The sequence below is a fragment of the Seriola dumerili genome, unplaced genomic scaffold, assembly GCF_002260705.1.
Source record: "Seriola dumerili isolate Sdu_G_001 unplaced genomic scaffold, Sdu_1.0 BDQW01000149.1, whole genome shotgun sequence".
Lineage (NCBI taxonomy): Eukaryota > Metazoa > Chordata > Actinopteri > Carangiformes > Carangidae > Seriola > Seriola dumerili.
Window position 1 is genome coordinate 11,867,451 of NW_019174404.1, and position 20,348 is coordinate 11,887,798.

At 44.2% G+C, this 20,348-nt stretch overlaps 1 protein-coding gene across 3 annotated transcripts; it reads left to right on the top strand.

Moving 5' to 3' along the window:
• Positions 1–246: 246 nt before the first annotated feature.
• On the top strand, positions 247–20,317 carry rtn1 (reticulon 1). 3 transcript variants are annotated; one of them, XM_022750215.1, is made up of 9 exons: positions 247–695; positions 7,883–8,620; positions 9,034–9,717; positions 17,532–17,739; positions 17,837–17,975; positions 18,084–18,153; positions 18,514–18,560; positions 18,653–18,711; positions 19,448–20,317. In XM_022750215.1, the coding sequence occupies exons 1-9, from the start codon at positions 473–475 to the stop codon at positions 19,488–19,490; spliced, it is 2,211 nt and encodes a 736-aa protein (XP_022605936.1). In that variant the 5' UTR covers positions 247–472; the 3' UTR covers positions 19,491–20,317. The 3 variants fall into 3 exon arrangements, with proteins under 3 accessions (XP_022605936.1, XP_022605937.1, XP_022605938.1); XM_022750216.1 differs by lacking the exons at positions 247–695; positions 7,883–8,620; positions 9,034–9,717 and adding an exon at positions 12,104–12,433; XM_022750217.1 differs by lacking the exons at positions 247–695; positions 7,883–8,620; positions 9,034–9,717 and adding an exon at positions 15,672–15,718.
• The last annotated feature ends 31 nt before the right edge of the window (positions 20,318–20,348 follow it).

Below are 20,348 nucleotides of genomic sequence, written 5' to 3' on the forward strand. Positions count from 1 at the left end.
TGGGAATTCCGCTGTCTTTATCATGCCCCCCCTGGCCCATGCGTCCAATTTTACTGACTTATCTGTATTTAGAGTCACTGAAGCCTGTTTCACCACACCAAGCTGTTGCTGTCATTCACTTCGTCACTGTCAGGCACTTGACTTCATTTGTACGCTGAAAAGATAAAATGCCTTTCATATTTGACTCTGCCCCAAATAAAGTGCCAACGGACACCATGACGTCACCGTCGGAGCAGTGAACTAAAACAATCAACCTCACTCCTCTCCTCCTGCTCCCCGACCGACCACACCGCCTCATCTGTGGCGTCTACAAACCCTAGGCTCAGTTGACAGACGCCAGCCAGGAGCTGCATTGTTGTGTGTTTGTCTCCGTCAACCATCCTTGCGCAGTCCAGCATACGGTATACGGTAGTGGAGGAGAAGAAGAAGCTTAGCGGCGAGTATATCTTTTGTCCGACAACAGCAAAAAAGCATGTCTGCTCAGCCCGGTGAGGAGCTAGGCTCGGAAGGGAAGTGGTTTGGGGATGACTATGAGAGGAACGGCCTGTGTGGGAACACACCGACCCGGTTCGACGAGCTACGTGAAGAATTAAAGCCGAGAGGCAACGAGGCGGCGGACGACCTGGATCAACAATTTCATCCTTTCCAGGACTACGGGAAAAGGCCTCCCGTTGCTATGGAAACTGCATCCACAGGTAAAGCGGGCGCTTTTCGCAGTTAAGTCTCATTATTTACCAATTTATTGTGTTTCAATCACATTAGGTTTAATTCCAGCCATTAACAAGTCCACACAATGACATACTAATTTAGGTGCAAATACAGCCTGAGAGAAGCAGCCGAGTCCATTTGTCACAGATTTAGCGTAACGACAGACGACCTGTGTGGCAGCTGAGTTCAAACTTCTGGGTTTGAAAACACAAAGATGCAACTGAGTAACTTCCGTAGGATGGCAGTGAACCAGCTGTCACAACAATCACGCTAAAGGGAATAATGTTAGACATCTTCAAACTGAATTTATTCGGACTTGGTTTACAGGTTTAGCCTTTGACGAAACATCAGATATTATCCACTGTTTTCCCACTAGTCTACACTGTTCTCTGGTTGATGAGATTGGGATGGATGGTTCAGATGAGATGCAGCATGCAATAACAAATAGCCTGCTGAACTTTCAATGGCCTGTGAGCAGCTCCCACATGCAGGCCTATTTCTATAATAAATACCTGCATATTTGATATGATGGGTTGGAGTGATGATAAATAGATTACAGGCCTAAGCCCAGTAGCGTTCATAGCCAGTGACTGGATAAAAAAATAACTTAATCCTACAGTTTGTCAATAGAGACACAATTCACCAAAAGATTTATTAGTCCTGAAGTAAGAGGTAGCATGTATCTTGTAGGATTTCCTGCATCCCCGTGTTGGTATTGCTGATGATATTTTAACATTATTGGAGGCTGTGTTTTTGTGGGGACATCATGCAGACCTCAGTTCTAAGTCCGTCACTCTCCTCAGCACAGCTCGGCTCATGCAGCTATTTTTAATCCTGAAGAAACAGGGCTCACTATTCGCTTGGCGAGCAAAACTAGAGCCTTGCACTTTCATTCACGAATTCACTGAAAAATTCATGAGATAATGTTTGAAAAAAAAAAAAATCGCCGCCTAGTTTTGTCTGTTTGCTGCTCAGGCCTTTCTTATTTCGCTGGCGACTGCTGGTACAAAACATGAAAAGAAAACATCTTCTTTTGTTATGTACGAGAGCATTATTGAATACATAAATTGGCCTAATCCGTTGCGAAACTGAATTTGGAATAAAAGCAGAATTTAAAAATCCAAAGCTAAAAGTGTTGCAATTGGAAAAAAAGCTATTGCAAAATAAACATAATCTGTGAAAGCTAAAAAATTATCCATGTATGTGACATGATGAACTGGCTAGTTAGTATTTTACTGCACTCTTTCGAAAAGTAAACAAACCGCATGGTCTACAATAGTGTGCCAGACAAGCTCAGACTTGTGTAGGTGCACACAGACAAACACGCACACACAGACTTTGTTTTGATTCCTAAAAGAGGAAAGAATAGCTGTCTCTTATTGTCTTGAGTCTGGCTGAGCCGTGTCCATACCAGTGAAACAAATCACTCTATGTTCTTAGTGCGAACAGTGCAGATCTCATCACATCGTTAGTTCCAGAGTGGACATTCTCCTCTTGACCAGTCATGTTACAGTCTTTTCTGATCTTTGTCAAACACATTCACTCTCATTAATCCCCTCTGTAACACACTATCCTTCTCTGTTTTGCTGGTGGATAATCATAAAATGTTTATGAACTTTTTAAGGCAAGAAAAGAAGTTTGGGCTTTGAGCAGTAGGAACAGTGAAACAGAATCTCCTCAAGATGTCTAGAATTGCCTTTCTAAGTAATTGATCGGTGCCTGTCCTAAATCTTGTTCACAACAGGGATCTACCCACAGGACCCCGATAATGCTGATTTCAGCTGTATTATATTACCACAGGGCAGAAGCTTAGTCTCAAATCACAGACAGCACAGTGCAGTAGAGCCTCTTTATTTTCAAAAGTTTCCCATCATCCTGTGAAGGTTTCAAGAAGCAGATTTCTACATCATGACCCGGTCTGATGTGCTGTGAAAACCCCACAGTCGAGTTTGTTTTTAGCAGATGGTGTGTCTAATAGCCCTCCCCTGCTTTCTGGCATAGATGAAAACAACTAAGTGCATGCTGTACCAAAACAGTGACACCGCATTTTGACATCCTTCTTTTTTCTCAAACAAGCTCTTTATAACTCATACTGCATTATAATGGTCACTTCATCATGTCCTGACAAAGTGCATCAGTCATGAGAAACGTGTACCCACAGTCCAGTGCCTGATAGGTGAATTCGACCCGTGTCTTTCTCCATTTCACCATATCATCAGTGACAAGGATGAGACAGCATGTCTGGCTGGGTCTTTTCCATATCTTTCAGATAGAGAAAGCACTTAGTGGACTCCACTGGACTGCATAAGCCACAGTGCATTTGTGCCTTTAGCTGGTGAGAGCTCTGCTCCTGTTCCCAGGGGGCCAAGCAGTGCTAGGTCTTTTCAGACTGGATGATAAAGATGCGAGATAATGCAGTGGAGGGGGGTGGGGGGGTGGCGGTGGGGGGCAGCTTAATGGCGAGCGAGGCGAGGCTGTGATGAGAAGGCCGATAGTTCAAATGGCCAGACAGTCAGGGAAAAACTAGAAATACAAAGACATACTTTTAGTTCAGTGTCTTCCTCTAACAAAGGCACTCAGATGTCAGTGGTCAGCAGAGCAGCTCCCAGGGGTGAGCCAGTGTCTGCATTGTGGTTAAAAATGTGTTGTCCAGCATCTTACATATTTAAATACTGCTTAAGTGTGTACAATATATACTAAAGTGTCTTCTTTCCAGAATGGTTCAGGCCGAAGTGCTCATCTTATGTGCCACCTGCCAGGTTTACAATCTCATTCATCTTCATCTGTCTTCAGGACCAATTAGCTAATGCTAAGGGATAAAAGATAAAAGCTGAGCCCAAAAGGCTCCACTGTAGGGGACAATAACAACGCATTACTGCTATCATTATATCATCCAGTCATAATTTCACGTGTCCTTTGATCCCCTGTGTGCATCCTAAAGACAATTAAAAGGCTGCATGTGAAATATGATGCTCTGATCATTGCCTCAGTCCAGCTCTCTAGCCTATGGGCATGAGTAATCCCTTAGCAGAGTATTGCAAAACTGCTCATGGGATTAGAGCTACTATCAGCAAAGGCACTCACAAACAGAGTAGTCCAGCTACATTTTTTGTGTGTAGGTTATTGTAGCCTACGCATGCACGCCCTCCTGCCTGCGTCTGTACTCTTTAATCCCAAATTCTGTCTGCACAATGAAAGTGAAATGCCAGTCCAAAGTCACACTAAATTGACAGCTTTGACCCAAAGCAGACAGCTTGCAGACACTCAGTCTGGATCCTCCCACATCCTCTCCATTCATCCAGAAATCTCTACCCAAGCAAGAAAAATACAATCGATACAGTGAAAGACAGGTACTGTACGTACCACGGCTTCAGAATTTGAATGGGGACAGATTAGCTTTTATTTAAACGGTCTCTAGATTGATTTATCTTTGACAAAAGCCGCTGCAACAACAACATTTGTCCTGCGTGGCCTTCAGTGATTTTTTAAGAATGGTGGGTACACTGACGATTCTTACAGTAATTGTACGTCCTCATTGTCTTGGATCAATGCAGCTCAGAGCAGTTGAGTACAGCTGTTCTCCTATCGATCCCTGCTAGTAGTTTTGTTGAACCTCAGCTCTCAGTATAGACTGTCTTTGTCCATTTTCCTCTTCTTTACTGACATTAAAGTGGGATAGTTAGTGACTTGTATTCAAGTATTTGTTGAACCAAGGATATTGTAATCGATACATGATGAACATAAACGTTATAACCAAAGCTTTTAAAGACCATTAAGACTTGGAGTGCGTCTGCAGTTAAACTGTGACCAACAAGTAAAGGACTTAATATAAGAATTGAATATTACCACCGGCCAGGGGAATAATACTGGTTCAGTTCTGTTGTACAGATTAATAATAAACAGCAAATACTTAAGTTAATACATAAGTTATTCATGAAATTAGTTTTACTGTTGGTGTGTGTCAATTTGATTACTTAGAATGTGATTTGCATATATTATATTGCATATATTGGGATGACAATATATTGCAAATACAGTGGGGTCCAAAAGTCTGAGACCAATTTCCCATTAACTTGAATGGGAAAGTGTAAAGCACCTACAAATCCAGCAAATTTCACATTGAAATGCAACAATACAGAAGTAGTAGCATATAACAATGAGAAAATTGCGATAGTTGGTGGGTTAGGTTTTATTCCTGTATGTCTCAACCTAAAATTTAAAAATTTAACACAACTTCTGGCAATATTTATAGAAAACCAAAAGAGAAAAAAAACAGTAACAGCATAATATGTATTTCCATATACTTACAAATAACATATTTATGTGAAAATGTTCAAATAAATTGTATACCAAATAAAGAAAATGCTACAAACCTAATGTTTATCCTGATAAAAATCAATTTCTGTTTTTGTCTTTCTAAACAAAGTATTGCGCAGCTCCCAGTAGAAAAGACAAATCGTTCCTTAAATAATAAAGCTACAGCATATTCTTTAACGTCAAAAGCACAGATGGCTTTGAAAGAAGAGCTCAGCGAGCATCTTGATGGATTGGTTTCCACAAGGTCATGGAGTGAAAGAGTACTCTTGAAAGGTAACACCACAGTGGACAGGGTCATGGATGGAGTAATGGAATAGCTACAGTGCTGTAGATTCACAGATGTTTAAGAAGTACAGCTGAGATACCACTGGGATGAATGATGACCTGTTATTGAAAAACACAGACTGAAAGAGATTGTTCCTTTCAAAGTCAGTGCAGCTTGTTGTTGTAATGGGGTGTGGAACCGGCAGCATCTCACATTAGTTTGTTCATTTTATTCCCCATTGAAAAACTGCAGTGGATCAGTAAATGTCTTCAAGGGGGAAACAACATACAGCTCAGTAAACCTTTGGTTTCAAAGTGGCAATATATTCATTTTGCAACTCCGGCTCTTTTGATATTGTCTGCGCTCACATGTTTTTGTCTGTAGTCTGGTAATTAGGAGCCCATGCCTTGGCATAGCACAGATTGTCAGGCTGCATTAGTATCGGCGCTGCACTGGCTGTACAGAGGACAACAAAAGGGCCGCTCCTTCTCAGCACATCCACCAGGACTTATTTATTTAACTGCACCATACTTTCAGTGACATGATTATGTTGTGTGGCTCCAGTGTGAGCAGAAAATTCCTCTGTTGTCACGTCCAATCCCATCTGAGCGCAGCAAAGCATTTGCTTCAGCCCAGCGGGTCTTTTTTCCCAGCATCTGGGTGCTACGCCATATCAGCAGATTCAGAATGGCCTCAGTTTCAACACACCAACTTTGTCAAGTACTGTATCTGCTCAGAGCAGCGTCCCTCGTGGCTGTTAAAGACAAGCATCCAGCTTCTTAATTGTTGCAGATGAATTATGCAACTGCTGGTGAGTTCATCTGTGTTGTTACGTAGAATGGGTTGATAAAGAGAGAGGGGGGGTGTGTTGCCAGAGATCAACTCTCTTCACAGTTTTTAGTGGCTCTAAGTGCTTCCCACATCTGCGCAGTAGGCATTTGTCCTGTGAATCAGTGAGTGTTAGATTATGATGGTGTTGCCAGGGTGATGGCTGATGGTAGTACACTAAGAGGATTATACCTCGGTTTGCTTTAGTAGTACATCAAGGGCATTCATGTCACTGAACTGAACTTGGCTCAACAGCTGTGCCCATCTATTTTGCATACTGCTTGGATCCATAGGCAGTTGGGTTTTTGATCTACAAGGCATTTTAGCCTATTAGCCTCTATGTCACATCACCCCTCCTCCTATGTCCCAGCATGGGTGTGTAGTGTTTATGCCATTGTACTGCGGTATGATGTATTGTTAATGACGGAGGGGTGCAGCAGTAGGAGGGATAGCACAAGGAAAGGGTGGTGGGGCCTTTTAGAGGAAGCGAAGGGAGGGACGGGACGTCCTGACCTGTTGGGTCTTCTGTCAGTCAGTCTGCATCCTCCATCGCTAACCCTAAGGCTGCTATTTTAAATCTTCCCCCCTTATCCAGCCCAGCAGCTGGACCCAGTCTATTTATAGCACCACCGCTGCCCTGGGAGAAGCACGGCTACAGAACAGGAGGAGGAGCTCAGATTGTGGAAGTGTAAACTCTGACTTGTACACAGCACAACAGAAATCAGATCTCGTGTAGCATGTGTTTTTGTGTGGGAGCTATGCTTATTGTTGTTTATGGCAGTGTGTGTTTGTTGGTGAAGTTGAAAGACTTTGACTGGAAGTTGGACATAAAGTCAACAAATCTGAATACTTTGCTTGACCTTGACTTTTGACCTGATGGTTTAAAATAACATTCCTATCACATCCGTGTCTTCCTGTTTTGCAAGTCATATGTAATATGAGCATCCTTAACGTTTCTCTGCAGCACTGTAACAAATTATTCAGTGAGATGTTGAGTGATATTTCACAGCAGAGCCCACACAAGCTCACACACAGCTTAACACCAACGTTGTCTGTCCAATTTATAAATGCACTTTAAAACACCATTAACACTGCAACTGGCTGACTGTAATTATTATTATTTTAGTTTTGTGTGTGTGTTGAATACCAGCATGCTGTTAGCATGCAGTGTTATAAAATATTTATTTTATACATTTATCATTGAACAGTTTTGTCAGCCTAGCCTAGCCGAGTTTAAACCATTTCGGTTTTGGAGAGCCTAGATGGCCGCTTGCACATAAAGTATGTTCTTCATATGTTACGTATTTGTGTAAGTATGTGTTCATTTTCATGACAGTGTAATTTGTCAGGGGAGGTGCAGGATTAGTGATTACAGAGCAGAGATGTGACTACAGACAGCCCTTTGCCTGCATGATTTAGAACAGACTCTGGTTGTGGCACTGTGGTTTTTAGGGTCTGAACAATCCCCCTTTGTCCCACACCGGGTACAAGTACCCTCTGTTACTGCTGCCTCACTGAGCTGCACAGCCGTGCACCCAGTCTGACTGTGCTGCTCTCACAGTGCCACAACCCCTCTCCCTGCCAGCAGCACTAGCTCAAGCATAGCCTTGTTTAACTGGATGTTTTTCATTAATCAAACTGCTCAGGCACAGGCTGATTTGATTTGATCGTGTGACACAGAGTGTTGCCGTCCTTCCTCATCAGTTTTGTGTGCATCTGTCCTTGCTAAGTTTCACATCTTTCTCTCTCTGTCGGTCTTTGTAGATGACCCCATGTCTGGCCTATTCAGGAAGCCTATGAATGATGACGGTGATGTGTACACTTCCCTGCTGTCCAATCAGAGCTTCACATCGAGCCGGGAAGCCTCCTACTTGTCAGAAGATATGAAGCCCTCCAAGTCCTCCACTGGCTCGTCTGCCCTGGATGACTTCTCTAGCGAAACCTACAGCTTCAGCTCCAACACCAAGATGACTTCTGACCTGCTGGATGACATGCCAAAATCTCTGCTGGGCTCGGATAAGACAGAATCCTACAACTACATGGACATCAGCCACGGGGATGAGCGCCACGATCAGCACCAGGGGGCTCAGCACAGCCTGGTGGACACAAGTTCGGCTGGTCATGACTTGCTGGGGAGCTACATAGACAAGAACCCCGGAAGAGATGAGAAGGATGAGGAGGAAGAGGAGGAAGAGAACCTAGGTCCAGCACTGGGCTCCCACTCATTCCCCTATGTGGAGGAACCCTCTGATGAAGAGCTGTCAGACTACCGCTCCTACCGAAACCTGGGTGGCACCCCGCAAACAGCCAGCCCAGTGAAGATCACCTTGACCGAGTCCCAGCCGCCAGCTGCCAAGACAGAGCCGCAGCAACAACCCCCTCCAGTCAGTGTGTCTGAGCGTGAAAACGTCCTGAGTGTGGGCTTGCAGGGGGTTCCCACTGTGACGCTATCAGAGCCAGAGGACGACAGCCCTGCTTCCACTCCCAATGCTTCACCAACACGTAGGCACAGCGCGCACACACACACACACACACACACACACACACACACACACACACACACACACACACACACACACACACACAAGTCACGTGGTCAGATATAGAAGCAGACGGTATGTATAAAATCTTCCATACAGTTATGCAACAATAACTATTTGTTTGTTAACATTAGCTAACATTAGCCACCACATACTACTGGTCAGTAAGGTAAGGTTGTAACAGGAAAACACATAAGTGTGCTGAAATGAGCAAGGGTGAAGTCAACTTTTTTAGTAAGAGGAGGATTGTGGCATTTCTTCTTTCAAAAGTCACATAGTCTATCATTAAGTTATATGTGCAAATACTGTATGTCTGGATTTGGAATGTGAATGAACTCTAATGTCCACATTTTTCTGCTTTTCTTTTGTGAGCAGAAAAAGAATTCCCTTCCCATGACATGTTCAAAGCTGACGCAGTGAAGCCTGCAGCTTCCAAAAGTCCAAGTGTAAAGGCCGGCAGCAGGGAGCACGATGGCAGCAGTGCAGAGTCTGGAGACTCAGAGATTGAGCTGGTGTCTGAGGAGCCTTCCAAGGCCAGTAGCAACCCATTTGACCAGCCGCCTAAAAGCAAAGGCGCTTTTAGCCAGCCTAACAACCCCTTTGACAATCCCCCAGTCGCCAAGGGTGGTTTTGGCCTGGCTGGCAACCACGCTCCACCCACAGCCTACAGCATTCTGAGGGAAGAGAGAGAGGCAGAGCTTGACAGTGATCTCTTCATTGAGTCTGCATCAGAAGAGAGCCCAAAGAGAGAGCAGGGCATCAGTGGCCCAAAACAGGGAGTCAGCCCTCCCTCTCCCCTGGTTCCCAGCGTCGTCCCTCCCCGCAGTACGGCCGAGGCGGTGCCGGCCGAGACCCTGATCACAGAAAAGGTCAAGACCCCAGTGAAAACAGAGGAGGATCGCCCCAACAAGCCCAAGCCCCCCACTGCCGCCGTGCCCCCAGAGGTGCGATTGGAGAAGCCCCCTCAGGACGACATGCACAAGCACACCAATGAGGGCAAAGCAGACCTAGGAAAACCGGCAACGTCAATGTTTCTGGAGGGCTTTAACAAACAGAAAGGTTAGTCCTATAAATCCTGGCTTTCTCAGGGACACATATCTCCCTTCTGCACAAAAATATGAAAATATTATAAGATAAATATTTATAAGATTTCACAAAACATATCTGTAATCTGTTTATTGTAGCTGTGGTTTCACTTTGGCCAGTAAACTACTATCATGAGTACTGGCTTTCCAGAAATAGTGTGGCCAGCTTGTGGAACAGGTAGTGTGTCTGTTGTGTTTGCTGATGTGTCTTCATGCCCAAATGAAACCGTGTTTTTGTTTGAAACCTTACCCATCATATTTAGGGATAAAAAAAAAACATTGGAGATCACCGACAGCATATTTCTAATCAAATTACTAACGCACTACTTGTGTTTGTTTACCTCCTGGTAGCTACCTGCGTGGTGTGCTGTTGCACTGTTTTGTTGACAAGGCTGGGAAAGTAAAAAGGAGTGCTGGCAGAGATGGGATGTTCCACTGTTGAGTGTGCCAAGGGTGGGTGGGAAGTGCTTGTGTTGTGCTTTCTTGAGGTCTGCTTCCCCCTGGTGGTATGTTTGAGAAACAATTGGAGTGAGGACACACTGAGTCACATTTATGGCAATGAATGATGATTAGAACTCAAAAGGTATACCGTCTACCCTTTACTGTAATGTAAACATCTCCCTCTGCTTTCAGTGAACAACAGCACCAACTATAAAATGGCAAATATTGAGGGAAAAAAAATTCTCAGCATCTTGACAGTATCTAGCTTCTTATATCACTGTAACAGCCTGATTAGATAAGACAGGCAAGCCAGTTGCAGTCAGCGCGAGTTAATGCAGCCTAAGCTAGTAGCTATTGGCTGCTCTCTATGTCCTTGTACACAGTGGGTTTACATAATCTTATGATGTCAAAACTGGGGCATACTCCTACTTAGGGGCTTTGAAGGCTACCTCTTAAATTTTACAAAAAGCCACTGCTAAAGAAATTAATGAATGAATGTTGTTGTTTACAATGGCTCCTCTGTGGCCTTCAAAGACGGGTGCATATGTTTCCCAAAATTTCCTGTGTGTGCTACTGATGCATTCTGGTTGAACAGAATGTGACTATTGAGCCAGATGTGTCGTTATAAATGTGAATTGTACAGCCTTATAGGCTGCCCTATAGTAACTGTGGTACTAATTGACAAGACTCCTCTTGTTTTGTTTACTCAGACTGGAAGAAGGTTCTGGAAATGCTAAAAAGCAGGTCATGTGTTTTTTCTCCACCACTAGAGGGCACAACGCACCTTTGTCATTGCTGCTCTGATGAAGATGAGCAGATATTGTTTTCATCAGTCAGTGCACTTCCATACCAGTTGCCATAGCAACAGTGATGGGAGAGCATGTTCAGTCTGGTTCAGAGAAATCTGTTTTTTTTCTTTCCTCTTGGTTGGTATTGGCAATTCTGTCAAGTCTGCGGTGAGCAGAAGGTGTGAGGTGTGGCGGTCTGCAGGGGGGGAGGACAGAGACGACAAGACTAATGGATTTGATAGGATTGAAAGATGACGTTAGCTCCAATCTATAAAGGAATTGTTGTCTGCTCAGTGCTGACACCACAGTGACTGTGCCGTTTCTTTTGCAGTTAGCTTGTAATCGCCATTCATTGCTTTTTCAGTCCCAGGTCTTTTTACAGCTCCATTTGCATTTCAAGTATATTCTAGGGAGGAAATCATAAAGCACAAACATATCCTGAAGGCACTAAACAAGGAGCATTGTGCCGTAATACACAGCGTCTCATGTTATGAATTATTAAAGTACCAGTACTTTGCCTCTTCATCTATCAGTAGTCGTAGTGGAAACAGCTATTTGAATCTGTGGCTACAACCTTAAATATTCTTATGTGCAACTCAAGAACAATGGAGCTGGATATTTGCCATATTTTTCCATAGCAACATGGTCTCAAGTCAAGCCATATTCAGCTTTCAGAAAACAAAGCTACTGCATCCTGTGTGGTGTGCAACATGACATCACACTTTTGAAAATGCTGTTATTCTGTTTATAGCCATTATTACATATTTCACCAAATATAAATATGGTTCTGTTTACAACACTGGAAAAACTAACAGGCTACAGGGGAAGCCAGAACACTAATATGACAATGCATCCACGTACTTTGATGTCTCATCAAAGTGTATGTGGGATAACCCTCCCACAACTTGTACCCCCACTAATACTAGTCTGTTCTGAGGCTCTGTTAGAGCTTTTATTGTGAAAGCTAGTGTACCTTTCCTTTCAAGAAAAAGGCTTAGCCTCTGACGTTCACCCACATCACTCTTACCCCCCTAGGCTCTTAATCATTGCATGGATGGTTTGCTGCAGCAGCAACTGTGGTGTGGTGTTTACAATTTGACCCCCCCTCCCCCCCGCACACACGCACACAGACATACACATACGCACTTTCTCTTCTATCCAGCGCTGCTCCACAGCATCAGTCTGTGTGCTCCGCAAGCCGGCAGCACCTTGGAAACCTTTCCTCCCTCCCTCCCTTCCTCCCTCTCTGTCATCTCAGTCTCTCTCCCGCATCCTTTTCGACCATTCATGCCTTTCTGGGATGAGTGAGTGAGTCGGTGCTACCGAAGAGGGAGACAAAGAAGAAAACGGAGACCATAAAGAGAAAGAAAGAGAGAGCAGGGACATAACTGATCACCAGCATGCAGGCCACTGCAGACGTGACCAAGAAGGAAAGCTCCTGGAGCAGCTGGAAGGGCCAGGGTACTGATGTGTTTACTGTCTTGATGTTGCTCATCAATTGTCTGTTTTGTGTGGCTGTGAGAGACGGACTGTTACCTTTGCATGTAGGTTAAATATTCATGAAACTATAGGTGTGGAGTCTTGAATGCACGTATGTGTGTGTGCTTTTCATGCATACATTTGTCATCTAATTATATTTGTCAAGCGTTGAGGAATCAAATAGCACTGTTTACCTGCACCCCCCCATTCACATGGACACGCCCTGATGACAGATCCTTTCTGCTGCATGTGTGTGTCTGGAAAAAAAACAAAGAGGAAAGGGGGTGAGAGACGCTGGTGGGTGTTTTAGACAATAAGTTTATACACACCAGCATGCTGAGAGCCATCTGTTTTGGGTGCATGTTAATATGGATGCCAGTGTTGTGGACTAAGGCGTGTCATTGTTATCACCCTCCCCACTTTGCGACCGTGCAACGGAGCTGGTTTTATATGGCGTATGCTCTGTTTTTGTGTAATGAGGCAGTCGGAGCATCCGGACGGCACTGACAGACTGTCTCCATGGTAACCAGGGCACACCCATCCTGATTACATCAGCCCTATCTCCTCGGCTGCCATGGCGCCTTGCAGAGACTGGGCCAGAGCAGAGTATCCTCCGTCTGTCTGTTTCCATAGCATGCAGGGCTCGTGGAAGGGGCCAAGAGAGAAAATGGCGCCCCTTCTTTGCACACTGGTTATGGCTTATTGTCTGCCATCTTTTTAGGTTTGTTTAAGAACTAGAAATGAAATAGCACGGCCCACTTATTGTATCCCAACTGAGACCGTAACAGTAACTGATTGTGGATGTACAGCTTTGTAAAAATGCCTCAATAACAATCCAGCATTTGTCATTATTCTGCTGAGTCATTATCCATTTAATTTGGGCTAAATGAGTGTTGACACTGTGTAACATGATAGCCTATCTGATGGGATCTGTCCACAACATTAGGAACGCATCAGATTAAGCTGAGACAGTCAGCACAGCAAAGGATGACATTGGGCAGATTCCCTCTTGAAAGCCTGTGTACCACCTTGAAGCTATAGGCATTTTTGTTTAGTCATTCTCACTGCACATGCAGATCACTGACTCACTGTCACCGAACCACTCAGGAATAATCAACAATGATGCAGACATTTCCAAAAGTGAGTCATGCATGTATGATTTATTTTAAATAAATCACACTGACGGGGTTCAGCATGACACATGCATGCTATAGGTCAAACATCTACTCTCTACTTCGTTTATCAATCAAGTAAAGTTAAGGTCATAAAAACATGCCATAAAGCGTCCACATAGGTAATTAGACAAAAAAACGCCATTTTGCTTAGTAAATATTGTATGGCAGTTACATGGCAGAAGTGTGTCTTTGACAGTCAAACTTTGGGATAGTTCAGAAAGAAAGGAATAGTAATAGTAATTTAACTTAACAGTATGAGTTACCCACTGCTAGAGATAGATGCATGCATAGAGCTATTCTAATGAGTTCAGTGATATAGGAGAGAATCAGGCATTGGAAATATACCAGGGATGGTTGAATGGTGGACATTTGAAAGTTTTTAGTGCTGTTGGTTTTGTAACTAGCGCTATTTGCTGCTATTTCATTTTTGTTATTTGCTGAAAAATCTCTGTTTAGCAAATCTAACAAATGTTCATGCATCACTATCAAGTGAGTAACTTGTGCTATTCTCAGTCAGAAAAAAAAATCCAAACTAGTTCTTTAATAATACATTAGATGTTCGTATCCATCATGACAACACCCAGGTCTAAAGTTATCATGGCCAAAGTTTCAGTCACTAGAGCCCAAGTCCTTGAATCTCTGCCGTCAAAGACTGTTGAGAGCAGAAGTGCCTTTGCATGTTTGCCCGCTCTGGCTGATGGCTTGTTTGAGGCCACAAGGATGTCTTCAGTGATTTAATGAGGTCAGGCTAAACTAGTTTCACTACAGAAAAGGGGGAGGGGGAATCGTATTATTGTCACTGGTGCTAATCATTTGCTCTGGTTTTTGCTCAGTGTGTATGTGCTGAATATCAGAGGAAAGAGTCATAAAAACAAACAGGGCTCAACAGGCAACATTTGGACTTGCTCTGTGCTCTGATTCAACATCCCATGTTCAGTATTGTGCATGGGATGGGGATTTAAGTCCTGAGGGCTGAAAAGGCCTGACATAAAACTGTCATTCATTATATTGAGTTTTTGCTATTGTCAAAACTTACTGGATTGTCTATATATTGGGTCATGCCTTATTATAAATATTAGGCTAAGGTTTTAATCAAATATAGACAATTGAAATTTCATATAGTTTAAACACACTAGATGCGTTATTTTTTTGCAAAGTCAGAGATTAGACTCAAATTTGGTACAATCTAAGCTTGAAATGTAACACTGTGAGTTAACACTTTTAAGCCCTTCATGCACCCTCTTTTTCATTTGTTGACACAGACTTGAAAACTAACAGGCCTTGTGTTAAACCTGCCATTGTCCCTTTGTGCTCCACAATAAAGGGAGTGGCTGCCTTCATGTGTGTAGAGACACATTATGTGTCGCCGATTCCCCAGATTCAGAGCAAATGAATCTCTCTCTGTTCCCAAAGGAACGCTCTTCACCCTCCCTCTTCCTCTTTCGGCCCCTCCCTTCCTCCCGCTCTCCATCTCTCAGTGAGTGGTGGGGAGAAAATGGAGCATGGTAACTATGGTAACTGCATCAGGCAGGTGCTTGGGCAGCTCCTTGCCACCGAAGCATTTTAATGGAGCAGTGGAATATGGCTACAGTCTGTACGGTTGTTTTAGCATGCAACATACATACACATTTACAATTTCAGTCCACTCGTCTGTAGCTGCTGGAGTCATATGATGCAATCCTTACACAACTGGAGGACACTGGTTTCAGTTTCCATTTTGATACAATGACTTTTATTTTAGCCGCTGCTTGGCAGTCTTTGTCATGTGTCAGCGCGGGGCTATGCTTAAAAGTCTGAGCATAAAAGGGCTCAGAGAGAGAGAGAGGGAGAGGGAGAGAGTGTGTGTGTGTGTGTGTGCCGGATTGCAATGTGGTTCTTTGGCAACCGCACCCCACAGACGTCCCCCCTCCCCTCTACCTTCCTCCTCCCCTCCCTCAGTCACCCCCCCCCCCTCTGCTCAGGCGAATGCTGATTTGCTGGTGTGGCTGCGGCCCCTCCCCTCCTGTGCAGGGGGGACTCCCCCTTCAGTGCTCTCCTTTTGTCCGTGGATAAAGCAGCTGCCTCTTTCCCTGTTCAGCCATGGGAGCCGCAGGTCAGTACACGCTTCTACTGCACTAGCTAAAGCTTTCCAGTCTGCGTGCAGTCTATGCAGCACATCTCAAGGCACAGTCGCCTGTTGCCGGTCAACACCTGTCTCTCTCTAGCAGAGCTGTCTGTTGTTGATGCGTCTGTGTGTTGTTACAGCTGCTGTATGTGCTACCTGTGCCTGTCTCTGTGTGTGTGAGCATCTCCATTCAAACCAGTAGCCACATAGTCAATTTGTCAGTAGTGGCAGGAACAATGGCTTCTGTGGGGAGTGGTGTATGTACAGCAGCTTGGGCACATGGATCCTGTTTCCACAGTTTCTGAATGAGTAGTGTATTTGATTTGATAGCGGTGGGGCAGACAGGTACTGTAAGTCATTACTGGTTGCTGATGAGAGATTATACATGTTGTATTATAGTATAGGGACAGTAAGTGTGTGGCTCGCAGAGATTCACTTGGTCACAATGACTCTTCTTTCGCCACCCAGGTTTAGCCTGCCTTTTTGGCATCCACAGATGCCTTTTAGTGGAGAGTAAAGATGGCCGTCATCACTATGCTGCTCACAGCTCCACGGCTAAAATTAGAGCAGGCAGGCAGGCGGACAGCTCAGAGAGGAAGAGTAAGTCACCCAAGAGACCACAGCAGCAATTCTCTCTCCTTTGCGGGCACAAAACTTTACATTAACGTACCAGTGCTGCTCGCCTCCCTACATGGCATGAAGGATTTCCAGGTGTTGGCACCAACAGACGACTGGTAAATCCTAGCAGAGCTGCAGTGGTGGGGGTGGCAGCTGGTTCAGCAGAGGTGAAACAAGCAGCCGACAGTTCTCATGGAAACGGGCCCATGTTTTCAGCTGACACAGACGACTGCCAGAGGAGGACCATGTCGGCCGCTGGAGTTGTAATGGTACACTGGGCTAATCCTCAGTTATCACTTCTCTGTCATCTTTGCTAGTGGCTTTGAATTACAGGCTCCACCACCCTAAGAAGACTAGAAATGTTAGAATAGAAGGAAAACGTACGAGTGCCTGCAGGCATGTTGGTGTTATATATTGCAGCTGTTTGTTCCTGAGTGAGTGAGGCAATTCAGAGGAATCATGGTGTTTCCCTGCATTAATGAGATACTGCATTGAAGCATCGTCATCCTTCATCACTGACCACAGAACTGCTTGTCTGGCCAGGTCACATTGAACCGTTATCTGTGAACTGCTGATAGTGCGACTGTTTCTGCTGCTGCCTTCACAGAGCTATAGGTCAATCATTAATTCAGCTCTGAGAGCAGCGTGTGCAGGTGTACCCGCAGTGTAATGTACCTGTTTGTATGTATGTTTGTATATGTATGAGACCAGACCAGGTGCTGCTGATGATAAGCACACGTCAGATGGAAACATGACACCTCAGGAATGAGGCAACACAGACTGTGGGACTCGCTCAACAAGTGAGAGTCAGCTATTATCTTCTGCAAAGTTCGCTCTATATATAGGGGTAAAGAAACTGAACTGGCGAATCATCACTCGGACACCTTCACCCCACCTTACAGCTCGACAGCTCCATCTAACCTAACGAAAAGCTTGGTTAGGCAACTGGGTTAAAAAAGGATCACGTGACAGCCAGGAGCTCTCTAAGGACTTTCGGTTGTGAACAGTTTCCAGTTATTTGACCCAAATGTGTGGTGTGTAGCGCTCGGCGGCAGTCTAATCCACTTTGAAAAGGATATGGCCATGGATGCCCAGGCCTGCATGTTAGAGAGCGAGAGGTCAGGTAATGCTGGTTGTGGGTCCTAACCCTGCTTGTCCTTGTTCTGTCCTTCCTCCCCCTCAGCGATTGACCTGCTCTACTGGAGGAATGTGAAGCAGTCTGGGGCCGTGTTCAGCAGCGTGCTTCTGCTCCTCTTCTCCCTGACCCAGTTCAGCGTGGTCAGTGTCGGAGCATACTTAGCCCTGGCAGCCCTCTCTGCCACCATCAGCTTCAGGATCTACAAGTCTGTGCTGCAGGCTGTGCAGAAGACTGATGAGGGACATCCTTTCAAGTAAGTGAAACAGAAGGTTGATGGATGAGATTGTGAATTTCATTCCAAGGTCTGCATGTATATATCTGTCTTTTCTGTTTCCCTTATTCGTTACCAGAGCCTACCTGGAGATGGAAATCGCTCTGTCCCAGGACCAGATTAGTAAATATGCTGACAAAGTCCTGCTGTACACCAACACCTGTATGAAGGAGCTCCGCAGGCTGTTCCTCGTCCAAGATCTGGTCGACTCCTTGAAGGTTTGTGCCACACATTCGTACCTTCAAAACAAACCGAAACAATCATGAAAAGATTGTCACAAAAGCTGGTTCATTAGATAAAACATATCATGTCTGTGTGTGTTTCAGTTTGCTGTTCTGATGTGGCTGCTGACCTATGTGGGTGCTCTCTTCAACGGCCTGACACTGCTCATCCTAGGTGAGGTCATCTCGACTCACTATGTCTCCCACTCACTCTGCAACAAGCTTCCAAACACTGCTGTTGACTCACACACACCCTCCAGCATTTCAGACTTGTTAAAGACTTGATGAACACAATGCACATAAAAGAGCTCCATTATATCATGAGAAGAACAGCGTGTCCTTCTTGCTGTGCATGAGCCACATTTAATTACTGGACGTGTCTACTTCACTGCCGTACAGTATCTGTTTACTTTTCCAGTTTACCTTAGATAAGTGCAGTGGTTAGGGGCCATGCTGACACAAATGTGTTCCCGTTTGAACATATTCCCACTGTCAGTCTGAATACTTTAACAGTTCTCTCCCTGTGCGTCTACAGCTGTGGTCTCCATGTTCACCATGCCTGTGGTCTATGAGAAACATCAGGTGGGAATTTGAACTTCATGATTTCTAAAGTCGACCCTGCTTTGGAAAATGTTGTCCAGTATTTACACCTCACATTTTCTTTCTGTTTTCAGGCACAGATTGATCAATATGTGGGACTAATACGGACCCAGGTCAACTCTGTGGTGGGGAAGTGAGTGTCATTTTGTCATCAAGATCACTTAAGATATATGAACAAATGTAGTTGTGAGCACAAACTCTGAGCAAAGGCCAGGCAAGAGCAAATCAAGCATGGAAACCCTTTTGGGAGTTTTTACTGAGCAGTTTTGACCATAATCTGACAAAATATCTCTGCATCTTAACGTTACAGCACCTGCCTCTCCCTTATTAGTGCTGCTGAGTTGCACTTGTGCAATTAACCCTTAAAGCTCTAGTGGAGCTGCTCAGTGGGCTACAGGTTTGACTGTAGTTGTACTGGGCAGCCTCCAGGTGCTTGTGTGAAACAGGAAAGGTGAGGAGCGGGCTTGCTTTATAAATCTAGTCTTGGATGGAAACATGGATATGGAAACATGTTGCACAGGGTGAAGAGTCAGATCTGCTTTGAAGAAATGGGACTTTTTTTTACTGAATGTCTGAAACAGACTTTATATTCACTGGCTCTGTCTTAACCCAGAAAACTCAAGTTTCTAAGTGTCTGAAGGGTCAGCTGATGCCAAAACAGCCTGCAGTTTTTGGAATGACCACAGACTTTTCCAATTTTAGTAAAACTTGACTCATTGGTTTTATGGACTCCCATAAAAAGACAGAATACAAAAACAACAGGTGCTTTGCTCCCTGAAAATGAGGCAGAATAGGCGAAAGTTAATCTAGAATAAATATCTTGGCCTTATCTTGGACACGTGGTATTAAAGCTTGTTTTTTCTGCACAGGATCCAGGCTAAGATCCCCGGGGCCAAGAGGAAGGAGGAGTAGACCTGTCTGTCTCACTGGGAAGCTGACAGTCCAGTCCAGCTCAGAGTCAGGCAGCTCGCTCACTGTTGAAGAGCCCGGTCGTCATCTGTGGGGCGTAGTGCTATGTCATTTTGGTGTTCTCTAAAAGCATCCACTGGAGAAGCCTTCACCCTGTCTATAGCAGTCTAAACACTAACACACAGTCACACATACATAATCTTGTTTCTAGGTAGACAAGTACACAACTCAAAAACAAAAAAAGAAACTGACTTTTTTTGTGTTGCTTATTATAAAGTGCATGAAGTCGAGCCTTGGGTAAATAATATTTGATATCTTTTGTGCAGTTTTTAAAATCACGCTCCATTTTTGCTTTGCAGTGCTTACCACAAACTGTATGGTTCAGCACAAAAAAGCTAAATGCCCACAGACGTGCTCTGCTGCCAATGTTAAATACTGCTTCATGTTTCTGAGTTAGCAGTTGGGGCTTCTCTCAGTATATGTCAATATATATAAATATCAAAAATGATTTCCTTTTGGTGTTTCCAAGCACAAAATAATTTAAAAGTATGCGTCTTAGATGTGGTAATTGTAGGGTTTTTGCTTTTGTATAACCATAAGGAACAATACACACGCTCATGTTTAGGTACTGTTGTACAACTACTATGAAGACAAGGAGTATCTGGTGATATTTAGCTTGTTTGAATAACTGTCCAACTTTGTACTATGTTCAACTATACTCTGTAGTTCTTTAGACCCTGGACTCTTTAACTATTTGCACTTACAGTATGTATTTAATTACAAGAATAAGAAAAATAAATGTACCTTGATGTATAACATCTCCTCCGCCACCTCACTGTCGAGTTCACATTCATAAGACAA